Here is a 17,951-nt window from a genome sequence, read left to right on the forward strand (position 1 = left end):
TAATCAGTGGGAATTTGGTTTGGAAATTATATACTATTAGTCACTTCAGTTTGTGCGGTTACGTAAACCAGCAGTGATCTCAAATGTTACACAGATTACCAATCAGAATGACTGGAAGCTAGCCAGAAGCATCTAGACTGACAAAAGCTGACAAAATGTCAGCGGTTGCACAAACATTGCCTACTAACAGTATAAACTACGATAACACAAGGACACAGACAGACGTACAGACAGTGCACATACACAGTAGTGTGATGAGCTCATCTCTAAATATACAGCACAGAGGGCCAACGACCCCCAGCAGCTGTGAGAGGCCTGAGAAGACATGAGCTTTAAAAGGAAGAGAATGCATTGTGACCCTGAGAGATTCAGCTGCCTGGCTTATCACTCAACCCTTGTGACAGATAAGGTTAAATGCTGAAAGAGTGGCGCAGCCACAGGCCTACAAATGCCAAAAATCACAATGTCCTGGACTCGTAACTTTTAAAAGGAAAACAAAATAAATCGCATCACGGGTCGAGTCACAGCTCAACCAATCATTCTGTTTGGTTGATTGGTGGTTTCCATACTCAGATGTTGCAAAATATCATTTATACTGTGTAAGGGGTTTGATTTGAGTAGAAATTAGTGTAAATTGATGGTTAAATTACAGAGTAAACAAATTAACCATTCAGGCATCTCCACTTTTGGTCACGTCTAATTTGAAAGGAATTTAAAATGAACTTGGGGTTGGAAAATATTTTCCAGTAAATGGTTGTTTTGTTTTTTAAAGCCGAAATCGTGTTAATTGGAACGTGGATTTGCATTGGACCAAAAGCAATCAAGCACTGTATCATAAGTCACACTGGCTGTTAAATATGGCAGGTATTTATGTATTATATCACTCTATGACTCTTTAGGTTCCATGTGACTTGTGTCAGAACAGGAACAGGGTGGAGTATGGTTTAGGCTTCCCCATGGCAAATGGTACATTCCAAAACCGCACTTGGTCTCTAGATGTTCCCCTTTCAATAAAAGGGGATTAGACATTCCAAACATTCTGCCAGCATTTTCAAAGTCCCTTTGATTGAATTATACAATTATGTTACCATGCTGCAGCTAACATCAAGCTCTGCCAAAGCTTCCATATGGGAGAACCATTAGCTGAGGGGATGATGGTCTGTGCTTTTAACCTTGAGGATGTGATTGTGGCTGCCTCTGCATCTCTATGCTGGTCTTTTTCAACTAAGTTGAACAGTGATTAAAAATCTCAGAGCTATGCGCATATAAAATGAATGTGTGTGTGTGTGTGCACAGTGATAGGGACACAGCGTTCTGTCACATCAAGAGATAAATGAATGTGTGTGCACAGTGATAGAAACACACCGTTCTGTCACATCAAGAGTGTAACCTAAATGATTTAAGATCTATGTGAGATTTTCTGCACTGGGATTCTCATACCAGATGTGCGAAATGCAGATGTTTTTCACTGAAAGAACTCTCTTGTTTTCTCTACTTTTTGATGTTTTTTTAACAGTTCAATTTTGTGGGAAGGATCCTGGGGCCCCGGGGTCTGACAGCCAAACAACTGGAGGCAGAGACGGGCTGCAAGATTATGGTGCGAGGGAAAGGCTCCATGAGAGATAAGAAGAAGGTAATACATTTATTTTTTGCAATTTTTTATTATTTCCTTTCAATTCTTTCTTTCATTATTTACATACTCTCCTTTCTGTTTAATATTCATAATCTCTTCTCTTCTCTAACTTTTCTACCTTTTTTTTTTTTTTTTTTTACATTTTTTTTCATGCTTTTCTTTTCTTTCCTTTGCTTTTTAAAATGTTTTGCATTTGTTGTTGGTTCGGGCTCAATCTTGTAGGATGACTTTGTTTTTCTTTTTTAACATTAAAATTGAAGGGCTTGTGGGCCATGTTTTTATTGCATGTTAGGTTTTTTTTGTTTTGTTTTTTTAGCAAGGAAGACCATATACTTCCTTTGGGCCAGAACATAACTAATAGATGCAAAATGGAAAGAGACAAAATCCAGGTGATTCCATTTTAATGGAATTCCTGTCAGAGACTGCATGGCCTTCCTGACTGTAGAACTGAGGCAGATGATCTGCAAGCCTCCAAGGCTGCCTGACACACAGGAAAAATGACTCGCATTAAAATGAAAATGAGTGCTATTAGAGAAAGGGGAATGCTCTGTTGTTCAAGCTCGAAGAATACTGTTTCACTTCCTTGTCTCATCCTACACCATTTAGTCCCATGTTTTTAAACTGGAGAACAATTTGAGCATGTTGCAAATATTCAATATTCTAAACAAAAAAAAAAGCAAGAACAGAACAAACAATGCTATGGAAGACTGATTTGTTTTAATGGCATCTATGCTTTGTAAAGATGTTTGATGTCAAACTATTTGCTTTTAGTGTAAGATCTAGACATTAGCAAGCATGAACTACTATCTTGAGTTCAGGCTTGTTTCCACAGACACCTCAGGAGACAGCCGTCTCCTTTTTGCATAATAGAAATCAATAGTTTCATTAGTTTGAGACTTTCAAGGATATGCCATCTGTGTTTATTCCTCACAGCACAACTTCCACTGCCTACACAAGCATGCGAATGAAACATTAAGAGCATACACTGTAAAATATTTGGTTAGAGGCATTGATGAGATTCAGATTGATGGGGAATTAATGTAACACAGTGAACCAAGATGCCTCAGGCAAAGTATTGCCCAACCTGTGTCTTTCACAGCAGAGATGCTTATAAAGGCTGTTTCGTTGGTCAAGACAGAAAAACAGACTGGTGGCTCAGCAATCTTAGCCAGACGAGGTGTTGCACATCTAGGAAGCTGACAGCAGACAATTGAAATTCAAGATTTAAACCTCAGCTGTTTTCTCAAGTTGACATAATTGTTTTCTGACAGCAGCCACTAGGTTTATGCTTTTCAAAATGCTCATGTCATAATAGCATGTCAAAATTAAATCTTTGAAGAGTGCTTTTGAACATTGAGCGAAAATGAACATTAGATTGTGAAACCATCAAGCCCTGTAGTGTTCTGCAAACTTAATTTCTGTAACACTGACGCTACTGTGACAGTAGCGTGAAACTTGTGCATAAATCTTGTGAAAAATTATGGCAATCAAGGAACAGAGAGAAATAAGAAAAGTTACAGCCAGAGGCAAACAATCAGGCGTCAAATGGAGATGGCATCTGTTTTCTTTGCCTAAATTTATGGTCACATTTCCTGGAATAAAGACAGAATTAGATTTCTGGTCTGTGAAAGGTGTTCGCTATTAGAATTAAAAGGTTAGCTTTTCTATAACAATACGTTTTAGTTTTTGTAGCTAGCTGTTCTTCACACTGAAATTAAAGTTATTCACTGAAAATCTTATGGTCACTGTTGACTTTGATTGTATAGAAAAGAACAACTGAAATGTTCTCCTGCAATAACTCCTTTCATATTCCACAGAAGGAAGACATACAGTAAATTATGATTTTTTATGTCAATTATTCCTATAGCAAACTGCTATATTTCTAATATCACATGACGAAATAGTCTGTTTATGCTGTACACTGTAATTTGGATCATGCAATAGGTTCATGCGTTTGATGGTTGGAAGTGAAATAGAGCTTTTGAGTTTGGAGGACTTATGTCTTCAAATAGATGCACATATCCTAAGAAAGCCTGCTAAAATCATGCCCTTTTTGTAATTTATAGCTTGTGTTGGAATGGCCTTTTACGTTCACTGTTGATGTATAGCTGTTATAGTTAAATGCATCATGCAAGCAACTTTTTCACAGTTTGCTGTGTTGTGCACAAAATTGCCTGCCCACCAAAGTAGGCCAAACTAGGACCTCTATGCATTGTGTTGCTGCTGTTTCAGAGTCAAAATCACAGTTATTATTAGCACATAACCAGCTGTGCACAAGACTGCAACCTTATCGGATGAACATTTTTGATCATCTAATTACTCTATTCTGAGGAGGCGGCAGCCAGTTATTAGCCAATACAACGCCACCAACTGTGATCTGAGACTGGCGTCCCCCGGTCAAGGATGTGGCTGGGACGTCTATGTCTTTGTTTCTCTCATTCAAACTTTACCCTTGAGGCCAAGGCGATGTCTGTGATTGCTTGAAGTGAGAACCTCAGAAGGCGGCAAGTGAGTTCACAGTAATTGATTGTTCTGTAGGCCTGAGCTTTGCGTCGTAAACATAAGCCCCGCTGTGATGAAAAACCCAGCTGGAGACAATGCATTCAATAAGGCTCAATGCTTGGGCCCGAACACCCCATTTCTATGGCAACCGGCTCGTCGCTGCTGTTGGCGGTCTGAACCCTGAGATAAACTGACAGTCATTTGTCTCCAGGCTAACTGTTGCTGCTTGTCCGTTGGTTGTTTTAGGTTTATGTCCACGTGTAGCTGCAAATCCGAGTTCCATGGAAACTGGGGTGCCGTGTTTTCACAAGAAGTGGTCTGAATGCTCAATCGATCTAAAGTCTTATAAATGTCCCTGGAAAATACTTTTGAGAAATGTCTTGTTGGAAATGTGGTCTGGCAGGTTGTGCATGTGCTTTGACACGTCTTCCAATGGTGCTTATGCGGGCAACCCAAGTTACAGTTATTTCCCAATCCCACCCACCGCTCTCTCACTGTCATTTCCTGTCTCCTCTCTGACTGTCCGTCTCTTTATTTTTAGCCTTTTTGTTATTTTAAAATCCGACTCAAAAAAATAGACTCAAAAACACCCCTGGGTTTTTATTTATAGTGCAGCACTAACTAGCTGTCAGCTTAATTGTAATGGCCAAATATACCTGAAATTAGTTTCTGCTAAATTCAGAATTAAAGAACTGTCTGTCTGTCGGTCATTCTATATATTCTATTGGTTTACTAATATTCCGCCTAAAAATTTAGGAATTTCATTTAGTTTCTTTCTTCAAAGTAAACTGTTAAAGTTGCAATTCTGTATCTTTGATGTCTCCAGTCAAATTCAAGAATTAAGTCGGTGCACAGCCCTGTTTCTCAAGCAGCTCTTCTGTTTTCTGTAAACAGGAAGAGCAAAACAGAGGAAAGCCCAACTGGGAACACCTGAATGAAGACCTGCATGTCCTCATCACTGTGGAAGACTCTCAAAACCGTGCCGAGATCAAACTCAAGAGAGCCGTTGAGGAGGTCAAGAAACTCCTAGTCCCTGCGGTGAGTGATATGTCTACTCTGTGTATTTTTATAAGACTAGATAAAAAAAAAAATCACATAGATTTGCATCAACAAACTACTAACTAGGCCCATAGAAATGTTGCTTAGGCACTGATAAATGTATTTACTTTAAGGAGAGCATGCTTAATAAAAAAAGCTGCGCTCAGCAGGTCTTCAGTATCTCTGCTAGTCCCTCTGCATCCTCAGACAGGTAGAACAGAGTTGCTTCCCTCCATGAGAATGAGCTTGGAGTCAATGAGCGCACATGACTCTAGATGTGCAAAGGTGAGCACTGTGGGCAGTTTTTAATAGGCTTAATTACCTTTGCTTATAAATTAATGAGGAGCACAGGACTGAGAGGTCAAGACTCGAAAGAACCCCACAGGGAACCAACGGAAATCTTAGCATTGCTCTGGGACACAGAGCTGAATGCCAATTAACCTTTGGGTTTAAAGGAAGTGACAGTAGGTTAAAAAGAACTGCCATTAGGAGCCTAGTGAGAATTGAGAGAAATGTTCTTTTTCTGTCGTGTTTTTCCACAATGTTTTTTTTTATTTATAATATAGCTATGGAGCTAGACGTAGAAATATAGCAATATTCTTACATCAGAGTTATCTAATCCAAACGGAAAACATTAATATTACATGAAGAACAAGTCAGTGTTTTAAAGATTTTTAAGATTTTAAACTAAAATGTAAAGTTTGAACCTAGAAAAAGATTGACATTGTTTTGATATTTTCAATACTGTATACATATTTATATACTGTAATGTATATAAATACAGTATCTACTAAAATTGCACTATTTCCGAAAACTGTTTTGTGCTTTGTAAAATAAAAAAAAAACTTTCTGATGATTAACTTTTTTGATGAACAGCTATTTACAGTAGAAAGTGTAAGTGTATGGGTAGTAGCGAGTGGAATTCAGGATATTTGTGTAATTGTGGATTGTAATCCCTTCTCCTCTGTCAAAGAGAGAGGGCTTCTGGACTCCCTGTGGCGCTGCCATGGTAACCCTCTTGGGGATGCACTGATCCTTGATTGACAGTTGTGCCCTTTCTCTGCAATGGAATCCTGAATGGGGGATAAGCTAGTTTAACGCTGTTTACTCCAGGAAGTTCTAGTCTTGGAGCTAAACCCACTACGGTTGTGTTTGTCTTCATCAAACCATCCCGGGAAAGAGCGTTCCGCTTTTTTTCCTTTTTCATTGCCTACTTGTTCAAAACTCTGAGAAATAACTTTTTGTAATAGAATGGTGCCTGAAGAAAATGTTTCATTGTTTTCTTAAATTCAGTTCTGTCAGTGTCGTGCACTGATGTCACTGAAGACTACTTTCACAATTATTATTTTCCAGCTCAATTCCCCAAATATTAGGAAGACATCTTTTCCCCTCAGAGAATGGAATCTGTAGTCTTTCTGTTTGAACATTTTGTTTCTTTGCAAAATTGAATGGTGACTAAACTAAAGCATATCTTTTTTCAGTTAACTTTTTTTCAAGACCATTTATCGTGTAATGCCAGTTTATGAAAAAATCATTTACATGCAACACATACAGTTTTATACTTTTTCCCACCGATTTTCCATCTAAAAGCTAATGGGAAAGATGTGGATTTCACTAGAATAATTCACATTTTCATGTTGTTGTTGTTGTCAAATGCAACTATTCTTTCAAAACTTATATTTAAACTTAATTTATTATAAATGTTTAAATATATTTTCACAAACCTAGTGGCTGATATTCACTAGCTTCAGTGATTGGCAGATCTCAGCAGAGTAAGCAGAGATAAGGGTGGTGCGCGCACACACACACATACACACACGTACACACACACTGATCCCCATTTGAAAAGGCCCCGCTTTTCTTTCGCTTCTCTGCTTGCTGACATAGTTCATATTATTCTGTGCACTGTCTGCCGTGCCCCTCCCTGACCTGCTCTGAACTGTCTGGGAGCTTGACGAAAATCCAAACTTAGTCGCTGATCTTTTCTCTCTTTTGGGCTTACATTTTTATACTGTTGCTGTTAGCTCAGTGCATTTGCGGCTGTTACATCCTCAGATAAAACACTAGGAGATCTACAATGGTTTAGGTCAGTGTTTGTTTGAACCTTTTGACTCCAAAGCCTCTTGTTATCTACAATATTCAAAGGCCTCATATCTTCCCCATTTGTTTATGACTTTACTTGATAAGAATTAATAATAAACAAATCTCAAATTTACTGCCTGCTATTTTTTAAGAGCTTGCTTGGTATAACTATAAAAATGTTAATTTCAAATTTATATTTTAAATATTTATAAAAAGATGTCACAATTTTCAGATGATTGCTTTGCATAAGCCTGTTGACTGTTTTCAGAGAAAAGTGTAAAGCTGTATATTTCTTTAAATTTTTTTTTTTTTTTTTTAAAAACTAGAGAATCTTCAGAGCTATGAAGTATGCAGTATTACTCTATAGGCACTCAATATTAACATGAGATTAAGAGCAGAAACTGTATTATATCCACATTAAATACTTATTTTGTTTCATTTTAAGTAATCTTTGGATTGCTTCGGAGTTTGCTGAAGGCCTCTGTGCCTCTTGGTTGAGAACTATGGGTTCATGTGGACCACGTCATCATTAACAGTGTCTTCACTTCAGAGAAATTGAACTGTATAAGAGGGAAACAGCTCTTTTTTATTATTTTTTTTTAAACAAATGTAGTGAGTGGCTTTAGTTTCATATTTAGTGTATCATTTCATTTTCTAAATTTTTATAATTTAATATACAATTTTTAAAAACTCATTAATACCAATTTTAAACGCATTAAATGCATAACATTGTTTATGTAATTCTCAATGCAGTGTATACAGTCTGTTTAAAATAATATTATATGCATACATAATGATTTAATTTGATTTGGAACAGCCCCATAGCGTTAATATAATATAATATGGTTAGAAAAATGAAAGCAATTTACAATTGCAGTGTAGAATATATATTTCTGAAATCATTCTTTATATAACATAAGGGTTTCTTCTTGTTCTTCTTGTTTATCTCATGGCCTCTTCACCCATTAACACATTTGTCCACTAAAGGTCAAATGCCAAGATCCACCTTGTTATCTGGTTGTCCACCCTATCAACTTTATCTTTTATGAAAATTAACAAATTATTTAAACACGTTAGCAAAACATTGTGTGCTTTATTTATGATGAAATGATGGCCAGTTATTAATTGAAAGTTTGACCAGATATCTTTGTTGTTTGATTTTACTTAAAAAAGAAAGTGAAACTTTCACAAATTTTTATAGGGATACTAATATGTTGCAGTAATTAAACTTTTTTCAAAAGACTTTTCCCACTATTTAAAATGTATTGTTCAGAAAGGGACAAATTATTCTGAAACTGTCTGAAAATCTACATTTTATATTTTATACATCAATATGCATTTTTAACAACCTTAAGTCTCTTTTGTACAACAGATATTACATTTAATAGAAAATATTGACCCTTGTAGAATGAGCCGATGGAAAATGGAGAATGTTGAGAGGCGCTGATTCCAGCAGCCGCTGTTGAGAGTAATAAGATCTGTTTCTTTAACCTCCTGCTCCTTGGGCCTGGCTTGTTTTAACAGTGGCAGAGTAAATCATCTGCTAGCTGTTAGCAAGTGTGAAATATAAGCTTTCCCGCACCACTGCTCTGCAGTGTTCTCAAACATTTTAGCAGACAAAAATTTCAATCGAGTTTTTAAAGTAAGCTAATAAGTGGTAAATTATTCCTATGGCTTTTTTTCTTTGTGTGTGTGTGCAGGCCGAAGGTGAAGACAGCTTGAAAAAGATGCAGCTGATGGAGCTGGCCATTCTCAACGGCACTTACAGAGACGCCAATGTCAAGTCACGTAAGAATGACATTATCGAACATCGACCTGTGTTTGTGCAGTTTCTCTTCCCCTCAAATATCGATCTCTTTATATAAAACTGGCTTTTAAACACAACTCCTCTCTTTTAGGATGTTCAGTTTTATGTTGACATCGCTTGCAAGAAAATGCTGTGAAATTGATCAAACATCCTGCTTAGAGATTTGTTATAAACCAGTTTTTGTAGATAATTTCAGTTTTAGGCATGCTCTCTATTTTTGGTTTATGTGAATTTTTTTTTAAAAAGATAGTTTGACTTTTGAAAATAATCGATTGTAATAGAAACCTAAACTTTTCTTTTGTTGCTGTCCATTTTGATGAGTTAAAGTGCGCATTGTAATTTAGTTTTGTGTACTACTAGTTTACATTTTGAAACGTAAGTCAAGGTAGATTGATTAGCCCCTCGATTTCTTTCCCCCTCACATCTTTGTGTATTTGCTCTTGTGCATCTTGTTCTGTTTAGCAGCCTTAGCCTTCTCCCTGGCCGCCACCGCACAAGCTCCCCGCATTATCACCGGCCACTCCCCAGTGATGCCCACAGCGGCTCTGCGTACCCCTGCACCCGCAGCACCCACCCTCATGCCCCTCATCCGACAGATCCAGACCTCTGCCATCATGCCCACGGGCACGCCCCACCCCGCCGCGACTCTCGTACCCCAGACCCCTGAGTCAGGCATCATCTATGCACCCTACGAGTACCCCTACACCCTCGCCCCTGCAACCTCCATTCTTGAATATCCTATTGACTCAAGTGGTGTTTTAGGTAAGATATTTGATTATGTTTGTCTTCTTTTTTTTTTTTTTTACTGGTTATGCATTTAACACAATTAAATGTTAGGGTTGGGCAGTACGATAAACCTGGTATGATATATTTAGTTAAATTAATATTATTAAAAACATTAATGTTTTATTAAAAAAAAAACCAAATAATATATATATATATATATATATATATATATATATATATATATATATATATATATATATATATATATATATATATTGTTATTTATAATATATAATAGTGCTGTCAAAAATGTATCACAACTATTCACATCTAAAATACTTTATGTACTGTGTACATTATATATAAATACACACATTTACATGTTTTTCATATATTTATCTTATAAATTAATATTGCATATAAATATATTTAATATACAAATATTACATTACAATATTGTGTGTATTTATATAATAAATATAATAATAAATGAAGAAAGGTTTTTGATGCGAAAAACTGCTTGACGGCAATGATGTAATATTGTAAAATATATATATTTTATGTTATATTGCATGTTTTTAGATATTTTCTCTATGCACATATACCTCCCATCGTTATTTTAGAGTACACAATTTGTCCTCTTTTACTCCGAGATCCAGGAGACTAACTCCAGCCTTCTGTCTTGTCCTTGTAGGTATGGCTTTCCCGACAAAAGGCTAGTAATGCTCAGGGGTTTAACACAGTCTTCAGCCCATACGAGTGTTAAAAATGCTTTGCTTTACAGCTGCCTTGGATCAAAAAAAAGACAAAAGAGCGAACGAAGAAACTGATTTTTTTATAAGAAACAAAAGACTAAAGATCATTACTACTCATGTTTACACTGGTCTTAACTGTTTTGTTGACTTATTCATAGATTAAAAATGGATATTTTCAGATAAATACTGATAATTAAGCCTTACATTCCTCTGTTTGAAAAGTAATCTATATTTGTTTAGCTTGTAATTTTTGTATCACTTATTTTCCTGCAACTGTATCTTAGATATTTAGAGAGTGATCAGTATTATTGCTAATAATAACATGCTTGTGAAAAACTTTCTCCATGAAATAGCCTCTAGTGAATTCATATTGTCTGAAGCATATTGCATAGTGAGAAGAATACAAGGCCATTACAGTCGTTGTATAAAATAGTCAAGAGCGTTAAAAAGCAGCAGTTTTGGTGTTTTCATGGAAATGCGACAGATTTCCTGAGAAATTGAGAAAGGGCAATGACACATGATGTGATTTCACTACAAGGTGGAGAAAAGATCGCTTGTGCCTTGTAATTTGGTCTTACAAGCCTTGTTTGTGAAACAATGTTGTGTGAAATGTAGTTTTAATGTATTTTGATGAATAATCTGTTAATTCTTGTTTTGTTGGCAATGTTGCGCTCTGAGCAGGTGCAGTGACTACTAAAGTACGAAGGCAGGATATGCGCGTCCATCCTTACCAAAGGGTAGTGACCGCAGAACGAGGTTAGTTTAGCTCCAGTGTTTAAACTGTGCTCTTTGTTTATATGTGTGCGCGTGTGTGCGTGTGTGTGTGTGTGTTTCTTTAGTATGCTGATTACACTGTCTTTTTCACTGCATCTCACTCAATGCAGAGGAAATTATTAGCCTGCCAAACAAATAGCATCACTGGAGATTTCAGTGTTGCTGTTATCAGGTATAGTACATGCCAGTCATACTGTGCAGGGTTTGTTTACTCTCTAAACCTGCCAACCTGGAAATGCATTGAAACTGTAGGTGTTATCAGCTTACTTGTATTATTTTTTGGGGGTCACTGAAGCAAAGGTTAAAAAATAGAATACGGTTACAAATTAATAACATCCTTTGATGGCTTATGACAACATTTCAAAATCTGAAATTTAAGCTCTGTTCCAGAATTTAGTGAGTTATCTTCTAAGACTGCCGTGAAACCTTGTTAATGTTAATGTTAATTCCATAACATTAATGGCATTCTGCACAGAAGACTCAACTTTTATCAATATTTGTCAGTAATGACATAAATGAAACGCAGCACAACGCAATTTGAGATTGCCTTTTCTGTGAAGCATGCATACAGCGGGTAAAATAAGTATTGAACGCGTCATCGTTTTTCTCAGAAAATAAATTTAGAAAGGCGCTGCTGACGTGAAAGATTTCACCAGATTTCAGGTAACAACCCAACTAATCCATACGTACAAAGAAAAAATCAATAAGTACAGAAATTAAGTTATGCATAATAAAATGAAATGACATGGAAAAAGTATTGAACATGAAGAAACGGGGAACAGGGAAACATGGAAAACCAAGACGCCAGCTTAAATCTATCAATATTTAGAAAGCAATCCTGCGCCTTGTCAGTGCAAATTAATATTAGCTGATTCAGTCCCAACCCCAGGATGATGGAACATGAAACAAGGGTGGACGTTTCTGCAAGACGGTTATCCCAAATACAGCCAAGGAAGTTCTCAGTTGGTTTCAGACGAAGAAAATAAAACCGTTAGAATGGCCCCGGCCAATCACCTGACTTGAATCCAATAGAAAATAAGAACTAAAGATCTGAGTTCATAGAAGAGGCATATAGATCCTTCAAGATTTGAAGATTGATTGTGTGAAAGAACTGGCCAAAAACCACACTTGAGCATTGCATGCAATTATCCATACATGAGGCGTCTTGAAGCTGTCATTACCAACAAAGATTTTGTAAAATGTATTAAATACATTTCAGTAGTGCAATACTTTTTCCCTGTTAAATTCCATTTTATTTCACACAGCTTAATTTCTGAACTTACTTGCTTTTACTTATGTTTCATTTGTATGTATGGATTCCTTCGATCATTCTCAACATCTGGTAAAAATTGTGTGTTAACAGCATCTTTAGACATACATTTACTGTGAAAAATAGCAATGCGTTCAATACCTATTTTATCCACTGTGTACGCTACCTCAGGATAAAATGAGGTAAAACAAGCCTTTACATTGGAAATGTGCCTAAACACACTGCCTCTGTAGGAAGCTCACCAGGTTTTGGAACAGACTGTTAGTATGATCTGATAACTTCAGCACTTACATGCATTGTATATTGGGACAAACATGACCCGAAGCTTAGTGGATGTAGATGAAAAACAGCTAGTGTGTTAGTGTTAGAACCACTTTGGAGCAAAATTGACTGTCCACTGTGCTCCATTACGCTGATGACGTTGTGATGGCCTTCAGGCTCATAGTCAATGAAGGGTAATGGAGCTCACCTGTTTGTTTGCTTCTGTTTATTCCTTCATTTGTCATTCCTTTGATATCCTTCTCTCAGTTTTAATGTATTTTCAGATTATTTTATGTCGCTTAAATACATTAGTGTCCCATTTAAATCTACTTTCCCATTCTGATCCATTTGAAACATTGTTTCGGCAGCTTTCAAAGAAACTGTTTTTATTTTAAGAATAATGGAGTTCTGTTTTACTCTATATCCATCTGATATGATAAAAGAAATAATCCTATTTATGGTTCAGCCAGGCCAGACCAGCATAAGATTTAGATTTAGAAGATGGTGCTATGCTGGTTTTTTCCCAATTCATGATACAGATGTATACTACAGATGTCGTATGAATTAAGAAACGTTAATACTGTATATTATTTCAGGCCTGTTATAAGCTGTATCTCATTACTGAAGATACTTTGACTTCTGCAAAATTTACTTTTTTTTTGTTCATGTATTGTTTGGAATCTTTTCTCATTTTACATATTTTATTTATACCTTTTTTTAAATGCAGTTTTTATGTATCGATCAGCTGTTAATTTTTAAGAATAATTTTTGGCCAGGGTCATTGAGCATATTCATGTCAAAATCTTTCATATGCCTTAAATGGAAATAAACTGGATCTAAGGGAATTACAGCACCAGCTTCTAAAGACCGCTGTAATGAAACTGATTTAATCTCATATTACAAATACGTGGATGTGCCAAAACTGTACATATAATAACTATGACTCCTGAAAAAGAAACTGTAAACGTGAGAATCTACTGATCAATATAAGTGAATTTCACACCCATAAGACTTTAACATGTCATAATTTAATAGACCAATAAAACTGACCAGTTTAATGCATAACAATTGTGAAATTGCACAAAAGTCCAATTTATCTTGTCTGGCTTACTGCCCACAGCCTCAGAGAGAGATATCTGAGAATTTGCCTTGAATGAAAGGCATTGGATGAAATATTCCAAGCACCTGGTTTGGACAGTGTCACACAAGATAGGCTAGACGGTTATGAAGGTTAGGACTTGTTTGAGAGTCTAAGTCATCATATGCACATCATATACCCTTTAAAAATGTTTTTTTAATGCTCGGTGTATACCCGAAGCATTGCAATGGTGTTTCAGAGTGCTTATGATCCCTTAAACTCCCATTCAAGAAATTCCTCATCATAAAAATATGGCACAAGTATTTTGCACTGAAGATTTTAAATCACCGGCTCCTTGTCTGCGATACTCGGACAGAGCAAAGTGAAACAAGAAAAAAAAACAAAACGGCAAAACCTCATGAGATGTTAGGATGTTTATCAAAGCAGGACGGTCATACAATGTGGCCAACTGTTAGCACAAGAACAACAGATGAACTGAAGAAATATTCCATTTTGGTTTGTTTGTTTCTTGTTTGTTGTTTTGCAGTAAGCTTATTTTGATTTTTTATTTTTATTTTTTTGTCAAATGTATGGAAAAGAACATAGTTATCGTGTGTGATCTTTTTAAGATGAGTTTATGAAAGCAATATGTTTAACTATAAAGCAAGAACATTTATGAAATTCTATTGTATTTGTAAATGAATAGGGAATTTATACTAGTAAACAATAGAAAACAATGCCATGTTGTTATTATTATTATTATTTTTTCCTTAAGGGGTACATTTTGCTTTTAGGATGTCGTACCTATTACAGTCTTATAAGTTCCAGGTTTGCGAAAAAAAGTAGATATGTCTTTTTCTAATTGTTTTCTTTTGTTGTTGTAGCCCTAAATTTCAGCCGATATGCTTTAGTATCATTCTGTTTGGATTAGCATTCTGTATTTTTTTGTAAATAGTCAAATTTTAAAGGCAATAAAAGTTGAGTTAAAAAAAAGTTTTGCACTGTCTAGAAATCTTTTGATTAGCCTGTCACTCTTTGATTTTACTTCTCTCGTCACACCTCTGTAACTACTCATGAATCCATATCATTATCACTAGCAGCTTTGTGGCTTTGTATTGAAGCAGCACTCTAATGCTTAATAGCAGTCAGAGGATCGTTCCTCGAAAAATGAGCATCTTTTAATCCAGGATTGAAGCCCTTTTACGTCTTGCTGTCAGTTTTTTCCAAATACCCAAACTTAATTGACTGCTACTAACTATTAAGTGCTGTTAAGTTTAATTCGTAATGACTCTATAATTGATTTGCCTCTTTGCTTCTTTAACCATTTTCACCTGGGAGATGGGTTCTGGAGTGAAATCATGAGGCCTTCATGATTTTGCTGTGTTAACGTAGATGTTGAGCAGTTTTCTCTTACAGTAGCTGGAATTAGTAATGTCATATTGTCATCCAACCGTCACTAGCTGAAACTAATCTCCTTCTCTATCTTTTTTTCTTTTGTGTCCTCTTTATGTCCTTTTTATTTTTTTTTCGTTTCCCCTCTGTCTGTCCATTTTATTTTTTTTTTCTCTAACAACCCAGCCGCCACCGGCAACTAACCAATGACCCTCTGAACTCTTCACCCAATGATGACCTGACCATTGCCTGCCTGCTGACCAGTTCTCTGGCTCTCGTCCTTCGCTTCTATGTTTTGGCGGCCTGCTGGTGAGCCCAGAAGCAGCTTTAATTCGCTTAACACAGCCGAGAAGTCGTGATGGCCCCACGCCACCACCCGCAGAACAGAATCGCTCCCCTTCTCAAACCGAGGACCTCCTTGGTCAGGTGACCTGGGCTTCCCAGCCTGCACTGAAGTGTCATAAAGCAATAACGCTGTCTGGGCGACACCTAAAATCCTACTGTTAGCCTTTCACATGCACACACTAAATAAACACAAATCTTTATTGGTTTAGAAGCATAATATTCTATATAACTCTCTAAGTTTGTGCACTGCAGTTCTCATACCATCCTGAAGAGTTTGGAAAAGTTTATTTTAAAACTGATTTATAGGTCCAAATGTCCATAAGGGATGTAAAAGCCATGCTTGCCTACCAGCGTTTTCTGCAGAGAGCTGTTGAAAAGCATCCACATGAGCAAGTGTACAAACACTGAACATCAGTTAATATCTTTTTGATACGAGGGTGCTGCACAGGAATATATGAATATACATATATATATATTTTTCAAAGGTGATCCTTTTTTGTATTAAAAAACAAAGCAGTATTGTCAAAATGTGATGAACAAACAACAAAATTTGAGACCAAAACAGTGTCTTTTTTTAAAATAAAAAACCAAGTGCCTTATTTTACATAATATCATAAAATATGAGCAAGTATGAATGTCCATCATTGTGTTATATGCCAACATATCAGGTGTTTCTGTTCGATTCCTCTTTATTCATGAAAACAAGAGGTGTACAGAACAATGTCGCAGGCGTTAAACTCAAAAACTACAATTTTTTGTCAAGAGTTTTGTCATTTTTATTTACAAATAATGATTGAGTTTTACCCTGTCACACTACATTAGGTGGTAACTGAGCTCTTGTGCTCAAAATTAGTTTGTAGTTGATAATGTATATGTACAAGCTCTCTAATATGCTTGTAGATTCATCACTACATCTGCTACACAGCAATGAAACCCCCTACTGTTACTGGTCACTATTTCCGTATTTTTAGTCTGCTTTTATCTTAAGAAGCATTTATTCCATTCATCAGGATGAATATTCTAAAGCTTAGAGGTTAATTAGTACAGAGCTCATTTTATTCCTTTTGAAGAATTGAAGTGTATTAGAGGAGCATGTTTGTATGCAGGCGTGTCACGTTTCTCCATACCTTTCTATGCAATTCAGTTTTATTAAAATGACTAAATAAGTTTCCTTCAGTTGGTCTTCCAGTTAAAATGTCAGACCATTTCAGTGCTGAAGAACGATGAAACTAAAAGCGTATTAACAAAATTATAATTACATTTTGTAATTTGGCTGTCATAACTGGATTTTGAGAAGATGCATCTCCTTTTCTAATAATATTGGTTGTATTTATGCAGAACAAATGCAATACTTTTTAGACGTTTGAGGTTGTGATGCAGTTGCATGTAATTTTTTTTTATTAACTTGGAAATTGCAAATTGGAAAGTATAAATCCTGCAAATACGTTTAACGGATGAAAATTGTCTTTACAAGGATTTCTCATCCTTTCAGATCTACTAGAAACTGGAGTTGTTTGTTGATGTGTGTGTTTTTTTTTTGGTTTAGTGTTTGCTTTCCATGCAGTATTACTATAGACATGTCATTATGTGTGTGAGCGTGTGTTTATGGGCGATTGTGTGAGTGACTGTTTATGTATTGTATATGCCAATGAACTGCAACTCTACATTTACGCTTATTTTTGTTGTCATTTTTTTTTTCTTTCGCAATCCCAACCAGCTCCCTGCATTGGAAAATATACAGTCCTATTTATAACCATTGTAACATTTTATAATGTATTTTTCTATCATATTTTGTATGTGAGAAATAACATTAAATCACATTTCCAGATATGAACAGTATGCCTTATTACAAAAAATTGAAATGAGAGATATTTTTCCCATGATGATATAATTCCATAGTCGATGGAATATGGAAAAACCTGTTTGATGAACAATATCATTTGGTTCCAGCCTCACTCTGAGCAAGTTTTAAAGTGGTTTTTATTTGCTGGGGTGTTTGGTTTGTCATTGTTGCTTTGCCTCTGTGCCTTCTTATGTAAATTGTAAGCTATTAACCATTTCTAGTTATATAATTTGATTAATCGTTTCTTGCCGATTGTACTAACATTTGATGATTGATTTCTATTCATTAACCCTGTCAATAATTTCTTTTGTCCGCTTTGAATCTTTAGAACAGGATTTGTGTGAAATTAAGCAAAAGAGTGTTTTACTGACTGAAATATGCTGGACTAAACTCTGTACTGAGAAGCAATAGCGAAATATTAAAATCATAGTTTTAAAAAAAGAAA

At 35.9% G+C, this 17,951-nt stretch overlaps 1 protein-coding gene across 5 annotated transcripts in view; it reads left to right on the forward strand.

Annotated features, from left to right (window-relative positions):
* The window catches only part of qki2 (QKI, KH domain containing, RNA binding 2), a 31,557-nt gene extending 13,606 nt beyond the window's left edge, over nt 1–17,951 (forward strand). The window contains exons 3-8 of one of the 5 annotated variants that reach the window (XR_006252253.1): nt 1,517–1,633; nt 5,030–5,173; nt 8,956–9,043; nt 9,525–9,824; nt 10,483–11,299; nt 15,505–17,951. Coding sequence is in view for 4 of the 5 variants with exons in the window: in XM_043254431.1 (XP_043110366.1) it covers nt 1,517–1,633; nt 5,030–5,173; nt 8,956–9,043; nt 9,525–9,824; nt 11,225–11,299; nt 15,505–15,521 (741 nt within the window). In the remaining variant the exon portion in view is untranslated. Of the gene's footprint in view, nt 1–1,516; nt 1,634–5,029; nt 5,174–8,955; nt 9,044–9,524; nt 9,825–10,482; nt 14,403–15,504 lie in introns of those variants that run through there. The other 4 variants (XM_043254432.1, XM_043254431.1, XM_043254434.1 and 1 more) reach the window with 4 other exon arrangements.

Source organism: Puntigrus tetrazona, chromosome 12, assembly GCF_018831695.1.
Source record: "Puntigrus tetrazona isolate hp1 chromosome 12, ASM1883169v1, whole genome shotgun sequence".
Taxonomy (NCBI): Eukaryota; Metazoa; Chordata; class Actinopteri; order Cypriniformes; family Cyprinidae; genus Puntigrus; species Puntigrus tetrazona.